Source organism: Typopeltis vanoorti, chromosome 11 (assembly GCF_054136105.1).
Source record: "Typopeltis vanoorti isolate ZY-2024b chromosome 11, IOZ_Tvanoo_1.0, whole genome shotgun sequence".
NCBI lineage: Eukaryota > Metazoa > Arthropoda > Arachnida > Uropygi > Thelyphonidae > Typopeltis > Typopeltis vanoorti.
Window position 1 is genome coordinate 126,893,813 of NC_143559.1, and position 22,395 is coordinate 126,916,207.

At 38.3% G+C, this 22,395-nt stretch overlaps 1 protein-coding gene across 3 annotated transcripts in view; it reads right to left on the bottom strand.

Moving 5' to 3' along the window:
• The window catches only part of LOC150102033 (rab GTPase-binding effector protein 1-like), a 555,334-nt gene that overhangs the window by 283,427 nt on the left and 249,512 nt on the right, over positions 1-22,395 (bottom strand). For all 3 annotated transcript variants that reach the window (XR_016549014.1, XM_090400151.1, XM_090400153.1), the window contains one exon: positions 686-821. Coding sequence is in view for 2 of the 3 variants with exons in the window: in XM_090400151.1 (XP_090256277.1) it covers positions 686-821 (136 nt within the window). In the remaining variant the exon portion in view is untranslated. The remainder of the gene's footprint in view (positions 1-685; positions 822-22,395) is intronic.

Sequence of the window (22,395 nt, forward strand, 5' to 3'; positions counted from 1 at the left end):
ATTCAAGAAGATTATCCTCATATTTAGTGTTTAATATTATAGCTACTCCTTCTTTTCCTCCGATTGTTATTGCCTGAATATAACATGTTTTTTAGAAAGATCTCACCTGTTTTTGATTTGATAACACCTGTTATGTTGACCTGGTACTTATCCAATTTTTCTGCTAATTACATTTTTTTTCCATTGGTACTTCTTATGTTGATTGTGCCAATCTCATTTTCTGCTGATGGTAAGTTGAGGTTTGTTCCAGTAGCTGAATTTTTGCTCTTTGCCCTGGTTCCCTGACAAAAACAATGGAGGTCTTGTTTAACCAGGCAGCGCCCCAGCCAAAATGAAATTCCATCATTTGTACATAATTTTGAATTATGGTTTAAGCCAATAAAAATACAATTTGGTTGGCTAAATCCCAAATTGTCAACCTATCCTCGTTTGTTCAGCATCCAGGTGAGAATCCAGTGATGTCCAGTCCTCAACTGGTCGGTTCTCCACATTCCCCAAAAGGTCATGTGGTGGTCTCCTTCCAGTTATCCAGCCTTGACCCTTAAGCACCCCATAATACATATACTTAAAAGATGCAAAGTGATATTAAAAAAAAGTTTTTTAAAAACAATATTTGATATATAGCCATTACATTTTATTTTCTAAAATCATATATTACTTTAACTAGTGCAACAGATTTAAATACCTTCCTGAAGTTCCTGTTTAATTCTCTCCATGTCTTCCTGCATCACAGCCTTTTGGGTGTTAAGAACAGCTACATACATTTCTAGATCACTGCGAGAAGCCTTTTCAGCTTGCAGCCCTTGACTTAAACTAGTTAGCTGAAAATCATTGTATAGCAGTAAATTAGTATCATTTATGGAATATGCAATACATACAGCTGAATAACTGTTCAGATTAGCAATTCAAATTTCTTTTTAAAATAACTTTTTTTATATATTGACTTTATTTTGATGCAACTAGTACTACAGGTGCAAGGAATGTAAATTATATGTTAAATAGATTGTTGTAAGACAGTTGTCAGATAAAACTGGATCAGTTCAGTACATGCAAGGAACACTTATTTTTTAGTTCAATAATACCCTGCAGGTAACATATACTAAAGGCAACACAATAATGAATGGCAGGTGTTTTCAAATCACGAGTGTCTTACATATCGTGAAAACAAACAGAACTCATGATTTTTCTGATGCTGAATATATAAAAATAAGGTAACCACTGTTTAAAAAGATAATTACCAATTAAGCTACGATGTGCTTCAAAAATACTTGACATAAACCGTAAGCATCATATTGAACAGTTTTGTAGGCATGTTCTGCTTCTTCTTCTTTATGATTAAGTTTACAAAAAATACATCTAAAAGATGCTCACAATATGCAAAACATTACATTATCCAAAAAAGTAAAGACTTGTAAAGTGCTTCTAGTATAACAACAATCAGACTACAAATTAATAACTACAAATATATTTCAGTCTGAAATATATGGCCTTAAATAAATAGGATTACTTATCCCTTGTTTTTCATAACTGAAGAAACCTCTCATGGAACAAGTATCTCTTAAACAATAAATTAATAATGTCAAATATAAATGTTGATGATCTAGCCAAAGTAGTCCTGCCTTTTATCTCTAATCTCTACTTTGATTGCTAAAGCAGACTGATAAACTTAGTTCATATTGTACAGTGCAAGTGAATACATTTTTGCCAGGTCAAACTGGACTTCTATATGTAACTATATGATGAGGTGCAGGACATTTTGGTTTGTCACCAAATCTGACTTAAGGGCCAAATGCAGAAATGGCATTTGGCCCTTCTGAAGGCAATTTTATCCTATAAAAACCCTTTAAGCAACTTAAAAGATTCTATTCATTTTCTCATTTTAGAAATTATAAAAATAATTTCTAAAATGAGATATTTTAATTTCCCAACATTTTGCCCTTCATATTAAGGTCATCATTAGAAACTACATCAAGCTAAATTCTATTTAAGATAACATAAGAGAAACATTCTTTCATATAGATCAGGGGTGGCTAACCTTTTACATTCCATGCGCCAATATTTTCACGTACGAGGTTCAGATGCACCATACAACTCTTGTATCCTTAAAAATATGTTGATATAGACATGTTTAATAAAATCGAATTCACGCTTACCATCACCTTTATTTTCCTTTGCACTGTGATGGGTAACTGAATGTAAAAAGGCTTAATTTTTCGAAAAAGTACAAAACCGCAAATGTTCACAAGGGACAAACAAAGCACAACTCTGTACCACATGAGTATCAATTGTAAACTGACTGACAAAAACCTGCGATGCACTGTTGTTGCTAATGCTTGGCGCCTCAGGATTAGACAAGCGAATGTGCAAAAGATATGCATGAGACAAAATCGCTAAAAATAATGATTAAGTTTTAGCCTCCCCCCCCATACGAATCGGTTTCTGGTTGATACTTATATAAATAAATAGGTTGCATAATAAATAAATATTAAAAAAAAAAAACTGGTTGATAAATAGGCTTATTTTTTTTTTTATCATCATCATCATTGGGGTCCAATGCACCACTTCTAATCATCGAATGCGCTGATATAGATAGTTTCAGCTTCTTCTTTATGATTAAGTTTACAAAAAATACATCTAAAAGATGCTCACAATATGCAGAATATTATTACATTATCCAAAAAAGTAAAGATTTGCAAAGTGCTTCTAGTATAACAACAACAACAACATAATTGTGCATCTTGTTTCTCCTATATATATGGTAGATTACAGGTGTAATAAATATGGTATACTCCAGGGTGGGCCAGCAGACGGAGTGGGTCTTTGGATGAAATATTTAGTAAATTTCACTTTTTGAAATATTTGGCAAACAATTAAATATTTCCTTTCAGGTTATTCCCTATATCATTTATGTACAAATTAAACAGCAATGGTCCCAGCACTGAACTTTGTGGCACACCACTAGTCACCTGTTTACACTTCGATTCTGCCCCTCCATATTCCACTTTTTGATATCTGTCTAGCAGCCACCCTGTGTATATACAAATATACAGACAAGCTGAGTTACATTTCACACATTATGTTAAAGAGATGATGATTTGATCAACAGTTATTCTACTGGCATCACTTCTAGTGAAAATATAATATATACACAGTCATACCCTTACTTACACGATTGAGTTACGCGGTTTCTTATATGTAAGTATTCCCATCTCTCTTCACGTCTCACCACTAGTCGTATCTTTCAGGCACCGGCCGCATTCGCCACATGCTGTGAATAAGTACTGACGTGTTTCGTGCGGTCTCCATTCATACATGATTTTTATAGTCAACAAACCTTGCAATTGTTTAATGTTATGTACTTGATAAAAATTTTATTACATAAAAAATAATAATGTCATCCAAAAGAAGCAAGTCCGATTCTTCTACAGCTAGCAAGAAAAGAAAAACATTGACTTTGGAAACAAAACTCAACATTATTAAGGATTTTGAAGGCGGAATGAAAATTTGTGAGCTAGCAAAGAAGTTTGATCTACAGGAATCCACAGTAAAAACAATCATAAAAGAAAGGTTTACAGATTTTGGAGGACATAGATTCTAACGAGGAACGAATTGTAGCCACAATGCAAGGAATAAAAAAAACATTAGCTTGCTATGAAGAATTTTGCATGACAAGAAAAAGACATTATGCTGTCAGACGAATCTATTAGATTTTATGAAACCATCGACATTGAAATAACTTTCTTTTTTTTTTATGTACGAAAAACTACAATTATGATTATATTTCTTAAAAAATATAGGTGTTTTTGTAAACCTTCAGTCCCAATTGTATGTTAGTATATAAAAATTACATGCAAAATTATACCCCGAGTTACGCGCTTTTTGTTGGTCCCACCTACCGTGTAACTTCGGGGTTTTACGGTATATATAAAAATACAGATAAAATGAAAAAATTCATTAATTATTTAGAAACTACATCAAAGCTAAATTCTATTTAAGATAACATAAGACCTCAATATAAAACAAAGATAAACCAGACTACAATAAAACTATAACCATTCCTTACATTAAAGGGACATCAGATAAAATAAACAGAATACTACAGAAATACAACCTCAAAGACACTTTAAACCTCCTGCAAAATTAAAAAGCTTACTCAACTCATTCAAAGACTCACGGCATGGGTCTTTGGATGGAATAAACAATTATATTTAAACAGTATTTAATTAAAAAATAAAATAAACAGAATGGCCCACCCTGGAGTATACCGTATATATTGCACCTGTAATCTACCATATATAGGGGAAACAGGATGCACAATTCCTATCAGACAAAAGGAACATAGATGACACATTAAATATAATAACTACGGTAAAGCTGGCCTTTCTGATCATGCCCTAAACACTTTACATAGAATTGACTGGAAAAGCACCAGTTGTTTACATCACACCAAACATGGTACAAACGTAAATTTAAGGAAGCCTGTGAGATTCTTATCAACCACCCTAATTGAACAATAATGATGGTCTAAAAATCCCAAGCATATGGAAGGCACATATTCTACCCACAGAACCTTTCTCCCTAACAGTTAACTATAAACAGGACTGTAAATAATCAAGAATATTAAATCTAATATAACAGCTGTCATGTTAAATTAGGACATCATTATTACTGTAAGAAAACTATCTATATGAAAGAATTTTTCTCTTGTTAAATTAGGACATCATTATTACTGCAAGAAAACTATCTATATGAAAGAATTTTTCTCTTATCTTATCTTAAATAGAATTTAGCTTTGATGTAGTTTATAAATAATTAATTTTTTAATTTTATCTTTTTTTATATATATATATACATATATACTATTTTTATATACTAGAGGTTATGCGAGTAGAATAACCGTTGATAAAATCATTGTCTCTTTAGCATACTGTGTGAAATGTAACTCAGCTTGTCCTTGTATATACTCCAGATGATGACCTTAATATGAAGGTCAAAACTTCGGGAAATTAAAATAGTTATTTATAACATAGTTGTAAAGTCATAATTTCTAAAATGAATGCTGATCACAGTGTAACACTAAAAGAAAGGATAAAAGATTCTATCATGTCCCCTCTTTTTCTCCTATCAACTAACTTCTGAAATCCACACACCTTCAATCTATCCTCATAGGAAACATTCCACAGGCCACTTATAATCTTGGTCACTCACATATGAATCCTCTCCACCACTTCCTCTGGTCTCCAAGAAACCCAGGAGATCAGATTTGAGCACAGTAATCCAGATGAGGATTACTGTGCTCAAATCTGTATCAACGCCTTATAAAGAGGAATAATAACTTCCTTATCTCTACTTGTTAATGTGTTCTTCAATAGCCAAGTAACCTTATGGGCTACCTTATTAACCTTAGAAATATATCCTCTAAACTTCAACTTTCTGTCCACCACCAGCACCCCCTAAATCTCTACCTTCATCTATTTCCTGGTGTACAGTGCCATCAATGCGATACATGGCTTGTAATCAATTTATCCTAAAATGCATAAATTTGCATTTCTCGACATTAACCTGACACCCATTAACTTTTGCCCATACCGACAGCCTATTTAAATAGTCCTGCAAGCTCTTGATTAATTATTACTCTACCTAATTTTGCATTACTCTACCATCAGCAAACAACTGAATATTTCCTTTCAGGTTATTTTCTATATCATTTATATACAAATTAGACAGCAATGGTCCCAGGACTGAATCTTGCAGCACACTACTAGTCACCTGTTTTTGCTTTGATTCTACCTCTCCATATTCCACTTTTTGAAATATTCTGCAAACAATTGAATATTTCCTTTCAGGTTATTTCCTATATCATTTATGTACAAATTAGACAGCAATGGTCCCAGCACTGAATCTTGCGGCATACCACTAGTCACCTGTTTACACTTCGATTCTGCCCCTCCCCACTTTTTGATATCTGTCCAGCAGCCACCTTATTATTCAATTAACTAACTAGTGTCATATCCACCATTTGTTCTAATTTATGTAATAGAGTTCCATGTGGTATTCTGCCAAATGGCTTTGCAAAACCCAGCAAAATCATCATGTAGCCATTTCCTTTATGTCCCTCAGCCATTTCCCTCAGCTGTTACTTTTTTAAAAGAATTAATACAGCATGACCAACCTTTCACAAACCATGCTGATCCCTCATACAGTGTCATATTTTTATCAACCCATTCTTCGAATCTCTTTTTTTTTTTTTACCAATTTTTCTAGTACATTTACCACCATGCCTGAGATACCGATTTGTCTATAATTTGCTACTGCAGTCTTAGAACCTCCCTTATGCAAAGGAATTATTTTGCCCTCTTTCCATTCCCTTGGAACTCTACCAGAGCTGAGATTTAAATTAGAGAGAGCCTAGTCAAAAGCATTGCCAGTTCCCTTGCACATTCATGCAAAACCCTAGGCTGATATCCCATCTAATCCCACAACTGTATTTACATTGAGATTTTGCGATATCCTAAGAACCTCCTCCAATTCATCCACCTCTGTTCTCACATTAGTGTCTGTCACATAGGGTAAAGCAGTAACCTCACTAGAATAATATACCATTGCAAAGTGGTCACTGAGTAACTCAACTATTTTATCTGCTTCTGTCTCCTTGTGACCATCATCACTCATTAAGGTTTATCTTCCATAGTCATTCTTCTTCTTACTTGCCACATAATCAAAGATCTCTTTGGGATTCCCTTTGGTCTGCTTGGCTAGTTTCTTCTCATAATCTAATTTTGCCTTCTTTGCCATGCTTGTCACCTTTCTTCCCTGAGCCTTGTACTGTTCATGAGTTTGCTGGTGATCTTTCTCTTTATATACCCTCCACAGCATTTTCTTTTTCTGCAGCTCATGCTTAATGATATGACTCATCCATCTAACTCCTACCCGATTAACCCTCCTTACCCTAGTTATACAATTTAATACTGCTTCCTCTAGATGACCCTTAACTACATCCCATGCACTACTAAATCCTTACCCTGCAGTGTTTTATGTCATGGAAGAGATTTAACCATCTTCCTAAGCTTGTCATAATTACCTACCTTGTAGTTCTACATATATTCCTTCCTGACAGAATATTCCTCATGTTTTACAATCTCTCAAGTCAATACCCCATAGTCATTTTCACCAATTAGGAGACAAAAAATGTTGTCACCTTGGTTATGGATAGCTCTTCTGATCCTGTGACCAGGTCCAATACTCTCCTATCCCTAGCCCCCCCCCCCATCACATGCTGCGTTAAGTAATTATCTCTCAGCAGGAGTATAAATTCTTTTTCCTTCCTGCCATGTGATCTTTCTTCCTTCCAGTCTATACCTCCATAGTTGAAGTTCCCCCCCCCACACACACACACCATAATAATCACTTGACCTGTACTCTCATCTTCTTTATACCACCTTTTACCCCACAGTGTCGAGGTAAAAGAGTACTTCTAAAAGTGTAAAAGAGTAATCAGTATAACTGAGTACTTGACCTGTACTCAGTTGTACTAATTTGGAGATGCATGTCTTCCAGATCATCTGTGGAAATCACTGGCCTACAATGACAACCAACTGTATATTTAGTTTTACTGGCCTTAAACTCACACCACACTGCTTCAAATGAACAGCCACCCTCGGGCATGTCTCCTATTCTTCTTTCTTTTTTTTTTTTTTTTTTATATTGGGCTCATATACGAGAGGTTGACTGCTCAACCTATAGTACGTTAGTACCATATATGGGTGGTTGGTCAGGAAAGAAGAAACTTGTTTACGTTTGATTTAAAAGCCTGTACGTTGTATTCCTTGGGAAATACATCAGGGAGAAGACTATTCCACAGTACCGCAGTGGCATGGATGAAGGAGGAGGAAAAGAAACTGTTCTGTGAGTTTCAAGGTGTACTGAAAGGATGTTGGGGGCGGCAGCTGTGCATGTTCCAATGGGCTTAAGTACAGAGTGGGGGAATTATTGATGCTTTTTCAGATGAACATTTTTCATGGAAATGTTAAACTCGACATAGCTTAGAAATACCAAAGCGCTTTACATCGATTTTTACAGAGGTCAAGTCTCGTGAGTTTGTTACAAAAAACAACCTTGTTTGTCTCTATGTATTTTATGTTAAATATTAATGTAAATAACCCTATGGGAAATGACTGTATTTACTGTTTTAACTAAAATTTCTAGAATGTCAAAAACAAAGGCAATGCTTTGCCATCGAAACTTTGTATATAGCTATGTATAGGAACACAAGAAAGTTATTTATAATTAAGTGTGTGAGAAAGTTGTTTGCGAGCTCTGCGCATAAAAACCTTGAAAGTTAGTATCAAAGAGATCCGCTAGGTTCAGACAAGTTTCTGCTGCCCGACAAAATAAGAAAAAAGGAATGCACGGAGGAGAAGAAAGAATGGAGAAGGTTTTATTAAAGGATCAAGAAGATGTGATGAGTTCTTTAGGGGTTACAGCCCTTGGTGCAAGGTCCCGGAGGATGGGGAATAAAAAGGGACTGAGCCGAACATTGAGAGGGGGAAGAGGAGGCCCAGTTACCAAAAAGAGAGGCAAGATGCAGTTACCAAGGAAAGGCGAGGCGCAGTTACCAGAGGGAAGAGGCGAGGCATAGTTACCAAAAGCAGAGAACCAGAGACAGTCAGATCCAGAGGACCAGACGTTATGGCGAACCCATGCCAGAGGAAAAAAATGGGAGTGAGGAGAGAACAGCTGATGTAAATACCCAAGCCAAGTGTCAGTTCGGATGTCCTTTTGCTGCGGGAGGTCAACCGAAGCCAAGAGCCGCAGCACAACCTTCAAGCCTATGCTGAAACTTTTTTGCTTGAGCTGTTCAAGCACTGGAAAAATTGCAGTCCAAAACCTGCCAAGATCCCAATTAGACACTCCCTGAAGCAAGGCTCTCCAGATGGTAGCCTAAGTCCCGAGATGAAAGAAAAAGCATAGAGACTTTAGTGCAGGACCTTTGGAAGAGTGTGCGACACAGCATCTGTAAGTTTGCTCCATCTTTTGTTGTACATTACTTTTGTAATCTAGGAGATATGTTATAGATGAACTGATAAGAAATAGTAATAAGAAGTATCTATAAGAGAGTCCTCTGATTTGTTATTAATTTGAATATAATTTGTGAGATAACTTGGCATAGCTAGCTAACCTCTTTGTGAGTAAATTGGTCTCGGTAATTTTGATTTAATAAGCAGAGAAGTAATAGAGTAAATATATTGTATAGTCATTTAGTGTTGAAAAGCAAAAGTTTGTCTCTTTATACTAAAAGTCTAAAGGATAGGTAGAGAGAGTAACCTCCCTATCCCTTAATTAATGTACTTTATTATTAATTAATGTAAATAAATGTGTTTTAATTATACGTCAATAGAGTGCTACCTGATCTTTTATTTTACAATGCACTGTTTCTAAAAAAATTGGACTTATGAGCGAGAAACAACTAAGGCATTAAAAGCGCAGTTTAAGTACTTAAGAACCACGACTGTTTATATAAACTTTGTTGAAGGAATTTCCGCTAGTAAGAGAGAGAAATCTACCGGTCGTTTTACTGAGTCTTGTGCCGATATTGATATAAAACGGTGGTGCAGTCTAAATAAATAAATTTTCCAGTGTTTTTAGGCATATGACTAGTAAATATGAAAGGTGGATAAATATAGTACGTAATTGAATAAGTAAGAAAGGTTAAAAGACAAAGTGCGCACTGCTATAAGGAATAGAGTAAAGATATTACAATAGTGCGGTAACCAAGCAGGCCCATGAATAGCAATTAATAGACACCGTTACAGAAATATTTATAGAATATACAAATTGCAGAGAAGAGCAAGTTGGTGAGAGATGGGTCATTTATCAGTCTAATTGCTCTCTTCTGTATTGAGTCAAGCATATTGATGGAGCTTTTGGGAACCCCACTCCAAATGTGAGAGCTGAATTCAATAGCTTGGTGGATTTGCGATTTGTATAATGTTAACAGCTGTTTAGAAGTGAAGTAGCATCTTGAGCAAAAGAGAAAACTTAGTTTTCTGGAAGCTGAGGATGCAATGGTTGTGATGTGTTTATACCAGAAGAGGCTTGATGTCAGGGTAGTTCTAATTCCAAGAAGAGAAATCTCGTCTTTCTGGGAATTTGAGTGTTATCAAAAAAAAAAAAAAATGCTGGGGGAAAATGGTTCTTTTTTGTGAGAAATAAGACAGAACTCGGTTTTGCTAGCATTCAAGTTGACGAGGTTATCTGAGTCCCATTGGAGGATGGCTTGGAGGTTAGAATTAAAGACAATGGTAGTTGATGTTCTGTGGGTTGAAGTGAGTTGTGTAGAGTAGGGTTAGTCAAATGAAAGGGAGGAGTGTAATGTGCTGTCATCTGCAAAACTGTGTATTGGGTTAGAGATCAACTGAAGTAGGTCATTGATATATAGAAGGAAGAGGGTCAGTGAGAGAACTGAACCTTGTGGGACCCCAGCATTAGTTGCATGGTGAGAGGATAGGGAGCCTTTTACCATCACACATAGTGTGCATCTAGACAAGAAGCTGGCAATCCATTTGCAGAAGTCCTGAGACAGTCCAAATGATGGGAATTTACTTAGTAAGCCTTTATGCCAGACTCGGTCAAAGGCCTCAGAAATATCAAGTGCAACTACTTGGGATTCGCCGAATTTCTCCATGGCATTTGTCCAATGATGGGTGATGTATGAGAGTAGATCTCTTGTTGATTTGCTTCGACAGAATCCGTACTGGTGGTTGCTTAATAGCCGGTACCTTCAAGGTAGATTAGGAGTTGAGAGTTGATGGTTTTCTACATCACTTTAGATAGGATTGAAGTGATTGAGAAGTTAGATGGTAGTGATTTGTCACCCTTTTTAAGAATGGGTTGAATATAGGCCTGTTTTCAGGCTTTGGGATATATACCAGTGGAGTAAGAGAGTGTGCACAGATAGCATAGGATAGGACTCAGTTCTGGTGCACAGACCTTCAGAATAATTGAAGGAATGCCATCAGGGACAAGAGACTTTTTGTATCTAATTCAGACAACAGATTTATGATATCTTTTTTGACAAAAGGATACAGGGGGAAATTGTATATTGGGCAATTGAAATGACTGAAGGGCATTTGCCATTGTCAGTTATGTGTGCATTGGAGCAAAGTGTGAAGCCAGGAGGTTGGCTTTTGTATGGGTGATGTTGCAATCGAGCCATCTGGGTATGATAGAGGTGCGAATAGTGTAGGGCAAAAGTTACGGCCAATTGCCTTGGCAAGAGATCAAAAGGCATGGCTGCAAGCTTCCTGCTCTTTGCCCATTCAAATTCTGTTTTAGAAGCATTGATAATTTTCTTGCATCTGTTTCGAGCTTCAGCACAGGCATTGAAGGAGGATGGGGTTCTTGATTTGAGCCAGCTGTGGTATGCCTGATTTTTCATTTGTACAGTCTTGGCACATCTTTTAGAGAACCAGGGTTTAGTTAGAGGATGGCAATTCTGAGCAGTGTGGGGAATGTATGTTTTCATGCCAGTGAGGATTACTTTGGTGATACGTTCGGTGCATATGTTTGGACTGGAAGACTGGAAACAATAGTCCAACCATGGGAATGAAGCATAGTAGTCTCAGAGATTGTCCAATTTGGCACTGTTATAATGCCAAACTACTCATGTGGGAATGATTGTGTAAGCATTGTTGCATGGGGAGGAGATGAGCACAAGGTTGTGGTCAGAATTACCCAGGGGCTCACTACATTCACTGTGTATTTGGAGGGTCATTAGTAAGGAAGAGATCTAGGGTATTTGGGTAGTGGTTTGGGTTATCGGTAGGTTTTAGAACAATTTGTGTAAGGTCGTTAGTGATGGGAAATGTTTCAGCATCTCTGCCTGCAGGATAACTGTGTATAACTGGAAGAGGATAGCCAATTGGTGTTATGGACATTAAAATCACTCAGGAGGATAATTTCACTGTTAGGAGAGTGGGACTGGAGAAAATCAACTTTTACGGAGAGGAAATGAAAGAGCTCAGAGTTGGGATAGAGACAGAAGATGAATTTGATTGAGTGGGGGGGGGGAGATACCTTCAGCCAAAGAAGGTCGAAGTTGGGCGATTCTAGGTCAAGCGCTCTCTGGCAGGGTATGTCAGAGTGGATATATGCACAAATCCATGCTTGTGTTTGTGCATGCTACCCTTGGGTCCAAAGGAGTTAAATAGTGTATAGTTAGGAAGGTTGAGATAAATGGTGCTCGGGAAAGGTGAGATGAGTTTCTGTTAAAAAGAGTAGGTGGAGTTTGGTGGACTGCAGATGGTAGTGGACACTATTAAGATTGGAATTGAAGCCACGGATGTTGGTGAAGTGTATATGCAAGGTTCTGTGAGGCATGGATTTAACTGCAAGGGTCCTGCACGTTTCCTATGCAGTGCCTGCATACTGGTGTCCTTGGTGGCATCACTTGGTTTTTGCACTAGTTTGGTTTGTTTGTAGCCTATCATCCAACTGTTGTCTCCATTTTGGCGTTTTTCTTCTAGTTGTTTTCGGAGTTGGCATCTTTGTTCGCTCTCTCTGGGCAAAGGTTAAATCAGGTCAAACACATATGCATGACTGAGGCAAGTGTCTTTTAGCTTGTTGTTTATCGGTGTTATAAATTTGGATGTGTTTGTTGATGTGTCGCAGGTCCCTTTCATGAGACGTGGAAAGCTCGTTCCGTTCTTTCTTTTGTTTAGGAGTCCAAAACGATGTATTTTAAGATATTTCTGGGATCGGAATTGCATTCTCCTGCTAAATTGCCAACGTCTTCTTTTAAGGATTTTCTGTTTTCCATTGGAAAGTTCAGGATAATAGCGTTGATCTATTTTCGGCCTCAAGCGACTTGTGTACCGTTGATGCAATTAGTTCGCGAAGTTCATTAGCAGGCAAGGATGTGCTTGCGATCAGGCACTGGTCGTTTAGTATCCCGAGCTTAGTTTGGAGGAGAAAGTATCGATCATAGTATTAAGCTGTTGTTCGAGGTTTTCAACTTTTTTGCCTAGGTTTAGTAGCTGTTTTATGGAAGGGAGGCACATTGTAGAGAAGTAGGGCTGGTTAAGATCAGTAAGAAGCTTGTGCACCGATTCATTTATTTGCACGCAGGATGTATATAGCCAGTTGCAACAGAAATTGCACACGATACCTTTTTCCCCTTTCTTTAACTTCAAGTTTCACAGCTATGGCACTTCTTAATGTCATTCGGTTTGTTGGACATCGGCGATGTCCAACAAACTGAATGACATTGGGTTGTTGGACATTGGCGATGCTACGCTGATGGGACTCTAGGTAGCCTTCCATTGTTCGCCTTTGTTATCACCATCTTTACTTCGCAAGGTAGGCATAGTGCTTTGACACGGCTGTTTTTTAGTTGTAAAAAATAGCTGATTTAATGGATCATGAGTACCTATGAGTTGTGCTGAAGTAATCAGCTCCTTAGTACCCTATGTTAGTTTTCCGTTTACTGCTTATTTTGCACAAAAAACACTTGCACTTACAATAAAATGCGGGAGCACAAGTTTTGGGTTGCAATTCATCTGCTATCATCAGCAGTACTCCTACCCCATTCTTCCCTGAAAATATTAAAGTCTTCACATTCAATCCATGCAACTACTGCTGTGAGCCAAGTCTCACCAATGCCTATAACTTTTGGTGAGATTGCACTAACCAATGGCAAAAACTCTCCCTCTTGTTCCTGATACCTCATACCCCATTCTTCCCTGAAAATATTAAACTCTTCACATTCAATCCATGCAATTACTGCTGTTAGCCAAGTCTCACCAATGCCTATAACTTTTGGTGAGATTGCACTAACCAATGGCAAAAACTCTCCCTCTTGTTCCTGATACTTCTGGCATTAGTATACAGAAACTCAGCATTCCTTTAGTCCCCCACCCCCTTTAGTTTCTGAATTGACTATCCTATTCAATATTTCTTCTTGAGAGACTAGATTCCTCATTTGGTCATTTTTACACTTACTCACTTCATGGGTGCCTTCGCACAAACTCAATTGCTTCTACCCTAATTAAGTTTCCCTGAATTTGCACATCAGCATGCTTGGTGAACCAAACTCTCTCCAGACACGTAACATCAAAATCATTCAAGATGAGGTCCATCTGCATTGTACAAATCCTTCTTTCTGTCAAACAGACTACAGATCCACAAATTCTACATCATTCCTTTGTGTGTAGACTCATTGGTTATCAATGCCCTCCTGCTCAGTTCGCCTCTCTCATAGTGTGATAGCAGAGTTACAATCTTCACCTTCTCGCTCTTCAGTTTTGTCTCTTCTAACAACTCCTTTACATCCTCCCTCATAGAATACTTCTTGCCTCTGAAATTCTTTGTGCCAACCAAGACAATCATTTCTTTTGACTTACCTTCATGCATCCAGATGGTTTGGCTTTTGAATCGTGAATTTTTGCACCTGGGAAACACGATTTTGTCATACTTTCATTAAGTACTCCCCCCCCCCCAATCATCGAGTCTCCATACATAACTTTCTCCTTGACATGTTTTTCTTGTTTGTTCGTCAGTTTTTATTATTCGTTATAATGACCTGCTTCTTTCTTTTTTCAACCCTGCTTAACTTTTGCCCCTTCTGCAATTTTTTAATTTTGCGTTTTGTCCTATGAAGGATAACATTTAAGCATGCTATTTCTTTATTAATATCCATTTTGTCCTCCTTTATTTCCATGGCCACACGTTCGACATTAATAACATTATTTTATTAATAACATTATTTTCCATCTGCATTCTCGTCACCTAACAGACACTCACTTTTGAAACACTTAATGCACACTCTCTTTCCAGTTTCAATTTCCTTCCTCATACATCTTTAATTTTCTCAACAAATACATTTCGCACACATTGCACTGAACAATAAAAACAAATAAATAAAAATAGGAAAAAAATCCTTAACTTACCACAGTACTAATGTTCCATAGGTTTACAACTTTTTGTGGAGGGAATCACATCTCATAAAAAAAAACAAAATAAAAAACTGCAAATTAAAATTACTGCTATATTATTATTATTATTCTCATCATCAATATACCTCCATAGTCAAGAGACTCATCATGGGAGGTCCCACTCCCACATGCACAGCAAATTGTACTTTGACTTAAATGCATTCACCGTCTCACCACAATCTAAGGGAATACATTTCAATCACTTACCACTCCACATACAAAAGATCTATACTTAACCCCCCCCCCCCGTTGCTCACACCCACCTTACACGGCTTCCAGGGATAGCCTCTCCTTCTCCTCCTGTCTCCAGATATTCTATGAAAAATCTCATCCACGCTATTCAGGTAATTACCCCTTACTAACTTATACATCTGGATCATGTCTTTCCCTTCTTCTATCCACTAGGCTCTAATTTGCATTCTCTCAATCTGTCCTTATATTCCATATTCCAGAAGCCAACTTAGTCAATCATCTCTGAACCCTGTTCAACATTTCATCCTTTTGAAAATCTGGTTACCAAATCTGTGCACAGTAATAATCCATCTGCAGCTTGATCAAAGTCTCGTACAATGGGATCAAAACATCCTCACTTCTACATGTTAGTGTTCTCCACATCATTCTCATAATTCACTGTGTCATCTTCACGATTTTAGCAAAATGCCTGCAAAATTCCAAGGCTCTAGCACAATCTCCAAATCCTTCATCTTCTCCAAAATATCCCCACCAATCCTATACTCTGCATCCCACCTTTGCTTCCCAAATTTTAAAACCTTACACTTTGTAACATTAAACTGACCTCTCCACACTCTTGCCCATTTAGACAGTCTATTTACATCCGGTTGCAAAACAACATCTGCTCTACTTCTCATAACTCTTCCCAACTTTGCATTCATCTGCAAAGAACTGTATATCAACATTTAAGCCCTTTCCAATGTCATTTACATACAAATTAAACAACAATTGCCCCAAAACAGACCCCAGAGCACACCACTAGTAACTTTTCTCTTTTGGGATATCACTCCTCCATACACAACCTGTTGATACCTATCAGACACCCAATCCAATCTAATGCACTAATTTATTATCTAACCCCCCATCTGTTCCAATTTAACTACTAGCTTGTCATCTGGTAATATATCGAAAGCCTTTGCAAAATCTAAATATACTACTGTATATGCATCCCCCCCCATTTGTCCAATGTATTTGTCCTGTTATAATAAGCAGATTGCTACAACACCATCATCCTTTAGCAAACCCATGATGTCCATTTAAAAGAATTCTACTGAGGTCAACTCAGTTCTGAATCCTTGTCCTCACTAGCTTTCCCAGAACGTTGACCACATCTCCAGACAAGCTGAGTGGCCTATAATTCAAAGCCTTAGTCTTATGACCTCCTTTATGAACCAGAACAATTTTGCCATCTTCTCATTCCTTTGGGACCTGAGTTAATCTAAGATTCATGTTGAAAATGTATATTAAAGGTTTTGTTAACTCCCTGGAACATTCCCTGAAGACATGCAGTGATATACCATCTAGTCCCATGGCCTTGTTGTCATCAATTCCTCATCAGTGGGTCCTCCCCCCATTCCCACTGCTCTCAAGTTCTGCATTACGTTACAATCACAAGGATGGAATACTTTAATGAACTGCTCATTTAACACTTCTACTATATCCTCCTCAGTGTTTATCAATTTCTCATTACCACTGACCAACATTATCTTCCCATAATCATTCCTCCTTCTACTGGCCATATATTAAAAAACTTCCCTAGGATTTATTTTAGTATTATTTCCTAACTGCTGCTCATACTGCGCTTTTGCTACCCTTTAAGCGAATCTTCCTTGTTCGCTCTTTGCACTCCTCATGTAACTGATTACCTCCACTCGTCTTGTGCCACATCCACAATGCCTTTTATTTCCAGATTGCATGCTTTACCTCTTCAGTCATCCATTTTACACCTACCTTATTTAATCTCCTGACCTTTGGAATACACTCAGTCACTCCTCTGCCAGATAATTCCTCAGTAGAGACCAAGCAGCACTGATTTCTTTTCTATGCAATTCCTCCTTTCCTGATATCGCTGCACGCTGCCTCCTGAGTTTGCCATAATCACCTGTCTTATAGTTCCACATATAACTCTTTCTCACAAACGTTCCTGATATGGCTGGCCACCACCAAAGTGAGCACCTCATTTACAACAATATCTTCTGATGAGATAATCAAATTCAAGACCTTCCTTGATCCATGTGAGGCCTCTGTTACTTGCTGCTTAGTTAACCCTTAAAAACTCAAGAAATTCATTCTCTTTGGTTCCTGATACTGTCTCTTCATTCTAGTATATTTTCCATAATTGAAATCACCCATAATGACCACCCTTTTCTTATCAGCCAAATCAATTTGTCTGAACATTTCCTTCTCACTGTCTTCCACATCACCAGGTCTAAACATAGCAACACCCTAAACATTTCATCCTGCCCACCTCCACTTCACACCACTGTCAGTATTTGCTCCTGGCATCTCCACTCTAGATGGGCATAACCAGTGTTGAGCTATAAGGGACTCGCCCGAGCACTTTATTAAATTTTTCTCGAATTTGCGAGCCCCTTGTTCTTCTCGTTTACTTTTTTATTTTTTCAAAAAAAAAACAAGAAAAAAAAACATAATTTTTTAAAATATATTAAGCGAAAAACTCATGTGGTGACCTAACAAAGTGATTTTATTAAATAAAATATTATAGTTACTGTTACTATCATTTTACAAATAAGAATTCACTTTTGGTAATCGCATATAAATAAATAGGACTATAAAATAATGCCCCCTTGATTGGTACCGTTGATTATCACTTGAAGTATAAAAACAAAAGAGAAATATAACGTACTTCAATACTATTGTGTTTAGATAATATTTATTTATTATTTATAGATTGTTTGTCAAAAAACTTCTATCAGAAACAAAAGAAATTTATTTTGTTTATAAAAAATGCAGACTAGTTCACATGTGCGATTTTAAAATTTTTATTTTCATTATATTTTGATAGTTAAAAAATGTTTTTCTTATGTAAGATAAATTACACAGATGATTGTGCAAATATTTCATGTTTAGATCATGAAATATTTGTTTAAAAATGATAGCCTTTACAGGTTGATTGTCCCCTCATACTTTTTGACTGGCATTTGTACACAAGCTGTATTAATAAACATTTTTGTGTGAAATACGGCTTTTTATTGTTCGAAGATGTGAGCCCATTGTTAAAATTTCCATAGCTCACCACTGGGCATAACTCTTCTGCCATCACCAATAACACTCCTCCTCTTTTTTTGCTCTGTTTGTCTTTGCAAAAGACTACATACATATCCCTCCATCTATATTCCTGCCAGAATGTTATCCTTGTTCAACCATGTCTCACACCAACAAATTTTGGGTAAATGAACTATCAATGCTACAATTTAATTCGCCTTGTTTCAAATAATTCAAGCATTTGTAAACATACACACAAGCTCATTTCTGTTTCTATAACAAGCCCCACTTCTCGGACTTGACTCCTCTACACTCTTCCCATCCATTCCTGTCTATTATCACTGATACTATACTTCCTCCCCAGACCTAAATATCACCCCCACATCCTTGCCTGTCTTAATCCTTTCTTGCGCACTCCTACTCCTGAAACCATCATCTACACTTTTCATGCAGATCTAAGGAATGTGCTGTAGTTCTTGTGGCATTTCGTATCTGGATCAGATAAACAAGAGACAGAGATAAAAGGAAAGGTGAGGAATCAAATAATCAAGAGTTTTTTTGTTTTTTTTTATTTGTTTATCTGATCCATCTACGAAATGCCACAAGAACTACAGCACATTCCTGTCAAAGTGTGGGCAAAAAGAAAAGAAGAATCTGTTCATATTTTGTTTAAAAAGCTGAAGGTTGTATTCTTTGGGGAAGGCACAGTGGGAGAGACTGTTCCAAAGAACAGAATTAGATTGAATGAAAAAATAGGCAGTGAAGTTGGTTTGGTGAGTTTCAAGATGCAATGTAAGAGGGGGGGTGTTGGTTAGCAGTGGCTCTTGATCTCATGATTTTGGAGGCAGAGGAAAAATGTGGCCAATTCAGCAGAGCATTGTCATTTCAAGTATCTGTAGAAGAGGCACAAGCCAGAAATTGAATACCTGAGAGGGATCATTAATTAGCCAGACTGCCCCCCTTCTGTACAGAATTGTGCAATCTTAGAGAGAGGATTTTGATGTACCACCTCAACTATGGGAGCAATATTTCATGGATGGGCAGATTCTTGTGAGAGATCAGACAAGACTGGGTTTTTTGGTGACAGTGAAGTCTACAAGTTTGTCCTTGTTCCATTGGGAGATAGCTAGGAGATCAAAGTTCAGGCCACTGGTCATGGTGGATCTTGAGGATTTTAATTTTTTCTTTATATATATACACACACACACGCTCATGAGCAGTTGAATTAGAGATACCTGCCTAGTAGCAGGTAGCACCCCCTTTTGCCTTGATGACGGTGGCGATGCGACATGGCATGGACTCCACAAGGCACCGGAAGCATTGGGGAGCCAAACTGATCCATGACTGCTGCACAGCCTCCCACAATGCATGGAGATTGGCTGGAGCAGGGTCCAGGGCACGTATATCTCTCTCGACAGCATCCTAGATGTGTTCAATAGGATTGAGGTCAGGGGATCTCGGGGACCAGCCTAGCATACTCATGTCCGTGGAGTGTTCATCCACTCGGCCACAATTTGGGAGCAGTGGACAGAGCATTGTCTTGCTGTAGGTACAGGTCTCCTGCAGGGTGCTGTAGGAGACCTGTGAGGGGCGTTGGTAGATGTACTAGGGGACCCATTTCATCCCACATAAACAGCCCCCATATGAGGATACAACCACCAACCTGAACTGTATCCTGCTGGCATGAGGGATCTATCACTTCATGTGCTTGGTGATGCACTTGTACCCTGCCATTGGCGTCTACCAACGTGTACCTCGACTCATCAGTCCAGGCGACCTTTTTCCATGTGTCAATGGGTCCAATGGTGGTGTTCCTGCACCCATGCTAATCGTTGTGCCTTGTGACATGCGGTGATCAGAGGTACTCTAGTCGGGTGGTGGTGGCTTCTGTACCCCACAGCAAGGAAATGGTTCTGGATGGAATGGCTGCTCACATGTCATTGTTGTCCAGCATTGAATTGGCAAGTGATCTGCGGCACTGTGGCTCGTCTATTCACTGTTACCATCCAAGCTAGCTGCCAGCATCCCCTGTCATCGACATGTTGTACACCAAGGCAGTTTTCACTGGCGGCTGTGGTTTTACTCGATTCCATGTACTCACGGTAAAAGCCCAGTGCCTGCATGACTTCGGAGATGGAGTGCGTACCTCATACATCTGGCTCCGACTATCTGGCCGCAATTGAATTATCTGATGAGATCTCGAGTCTTCTCCATTCTGTGCTCGACTATTACTCAAACGGTCAGTACAAGGTCTGACGACATTTTCATCAAGCGCCACTATTCCATTCGCCAGGGCAACCACAGTACCATTTTGCCAACACGGCAGGTATCTCTAATTCAACTGCTTATGAGTGTATATCTTTCCCACACAAGAAAGGTACGAGAGCCTATAGCACCTCAGTGCAGTGTGTGAGGTGCAGAAGAGGGTTGATAAAGAAGAAATCTATTGACATTCTTCTTAAAGAACTGTTAGGTTTAAAAAATAGTTGGGAAACACATCATGAGGAAGAGAAGAAGCAGGTTTGACAATTTGCAGTTGTACTGTACAGGGAAGTTAAATAGCAGCTGCTCTTGTTTTAACAGGCCTAACAGCAAGTGGAGGAATGATGTTTGCCAATTCACTGGAGCAGTGACCATGGAAGTACCTGTAAAAAAGGGACAGAGCTGAAACATTGCACTGTCAGTGAGAAGACAGACAGAGGTTGAAGTGAACTTGGGAGGTCATCTACGAGCCAAATGGCTTCCTTGTGGACAGCATCAAGAATTTTGAAGGAGGTTTTAAATGCTCCACCACAAATGCGTGTTCAGTATTCTAAGGATGGGTAGATTTGGGATTTATATAGAGTTAGTAGCTGGGTAGGTGTAAAATAGATTCTTGAGCAGAAAAGTATGCCTAGTTTTTTAGAAGCTGAGGAGGCTATTGATGCAATGTGCTTGTGTCAAGAGAGGTTGGAGGTAAATGTTAGGCCAAGGAGAGAGAGAGAGAGAGATTCATTCTGTCTAGTGATACATGTATTACTGAGGATAAGGGAAGGTGAGCTGAGATCTCTTTTGTGAGAGAAAAGGCAGGACTGTGTTTTGTGACATTGAAGGTGACTAGGTTATCTTTGTCCTGCTAAAGGATGGTATGGAGATCAGTGTTTAAGGTGCTGGTTGCAGATGATCTTGATGTAAGGGATGTATGGAAACTACACAGTTTGTCAAAGGGCTAGGATGAGTGGAGAGTCCTATCCATAGCTTTTGCTGACGACAGATGTATGAGAAAGAGGGTAGGTGAGAGAACGGAGCCTTGAGATACTCCTGCATTAATGGCAAAGAGAGGATGCCATCCACCATGACATGCAGTGAATGACCAAAAGAGAAAGAAAATTCTAATACTTGAGCACTACAAGGTTTGTCAAATGAAAAGGAATATCTTGTCATCAGCAAAGCCATGGATAGGATTAGAAGTCTATGAGAGAAGGTTATTTGATACAAGGAAGAAAGTGGGTGAAAGAATTGGAACTCTAAGGTACTCCTGCTTTGGTGGGGAAATCTGAGGGGAGGAAACTGTCCACCATGACATGTTATGAACAACCAGTGAGAAAGTGCGTGGAAGGATCCTTCCATACCATCGATTGCAGAATATGGAAGGCAGACCACAGGATGGTAGTTTACTAAGAAGGCCCCTGTGCCAAACCCAATCAAATGCCTTTGAAATGTCGAGGGAAAACATGCGAGTTTTTCCAAATTTTTCCATGGGTTGAGTCCATAAATGGGCGGTGAAAGCATGAAGATCAGCTGTAGATCATGAGTGGTGAATCTGTACTGCTGGTCATAGATTAGTTGTTGATGACCTTCTCCATAATCTCAGGGAACAGAAGCCAGTGGTAGTTCATTGGCTGAACTATCACTGGATGTAGGCCTGTTTTCATTTTGTAGAATACATGCCAGTTTAATAGGATAGATTGAAGAAGCAATACAGGATAGGTGTTAGTTATGAGGCACAATTTTTTTAACAGAATCGGTGGGATACCATTAGGACCAGATGCCTTGTTTGTGTTCAGGTTATTAAGGATTCTTTGGATTTCTTTCTTATGGGTGACATGAAGAGAACCATTCTTGGTGGAGTGGAGGAACTATGCCTAGGTCATCAATGCAGAAATTGGAAGAAAAGAGTGATGCCAGT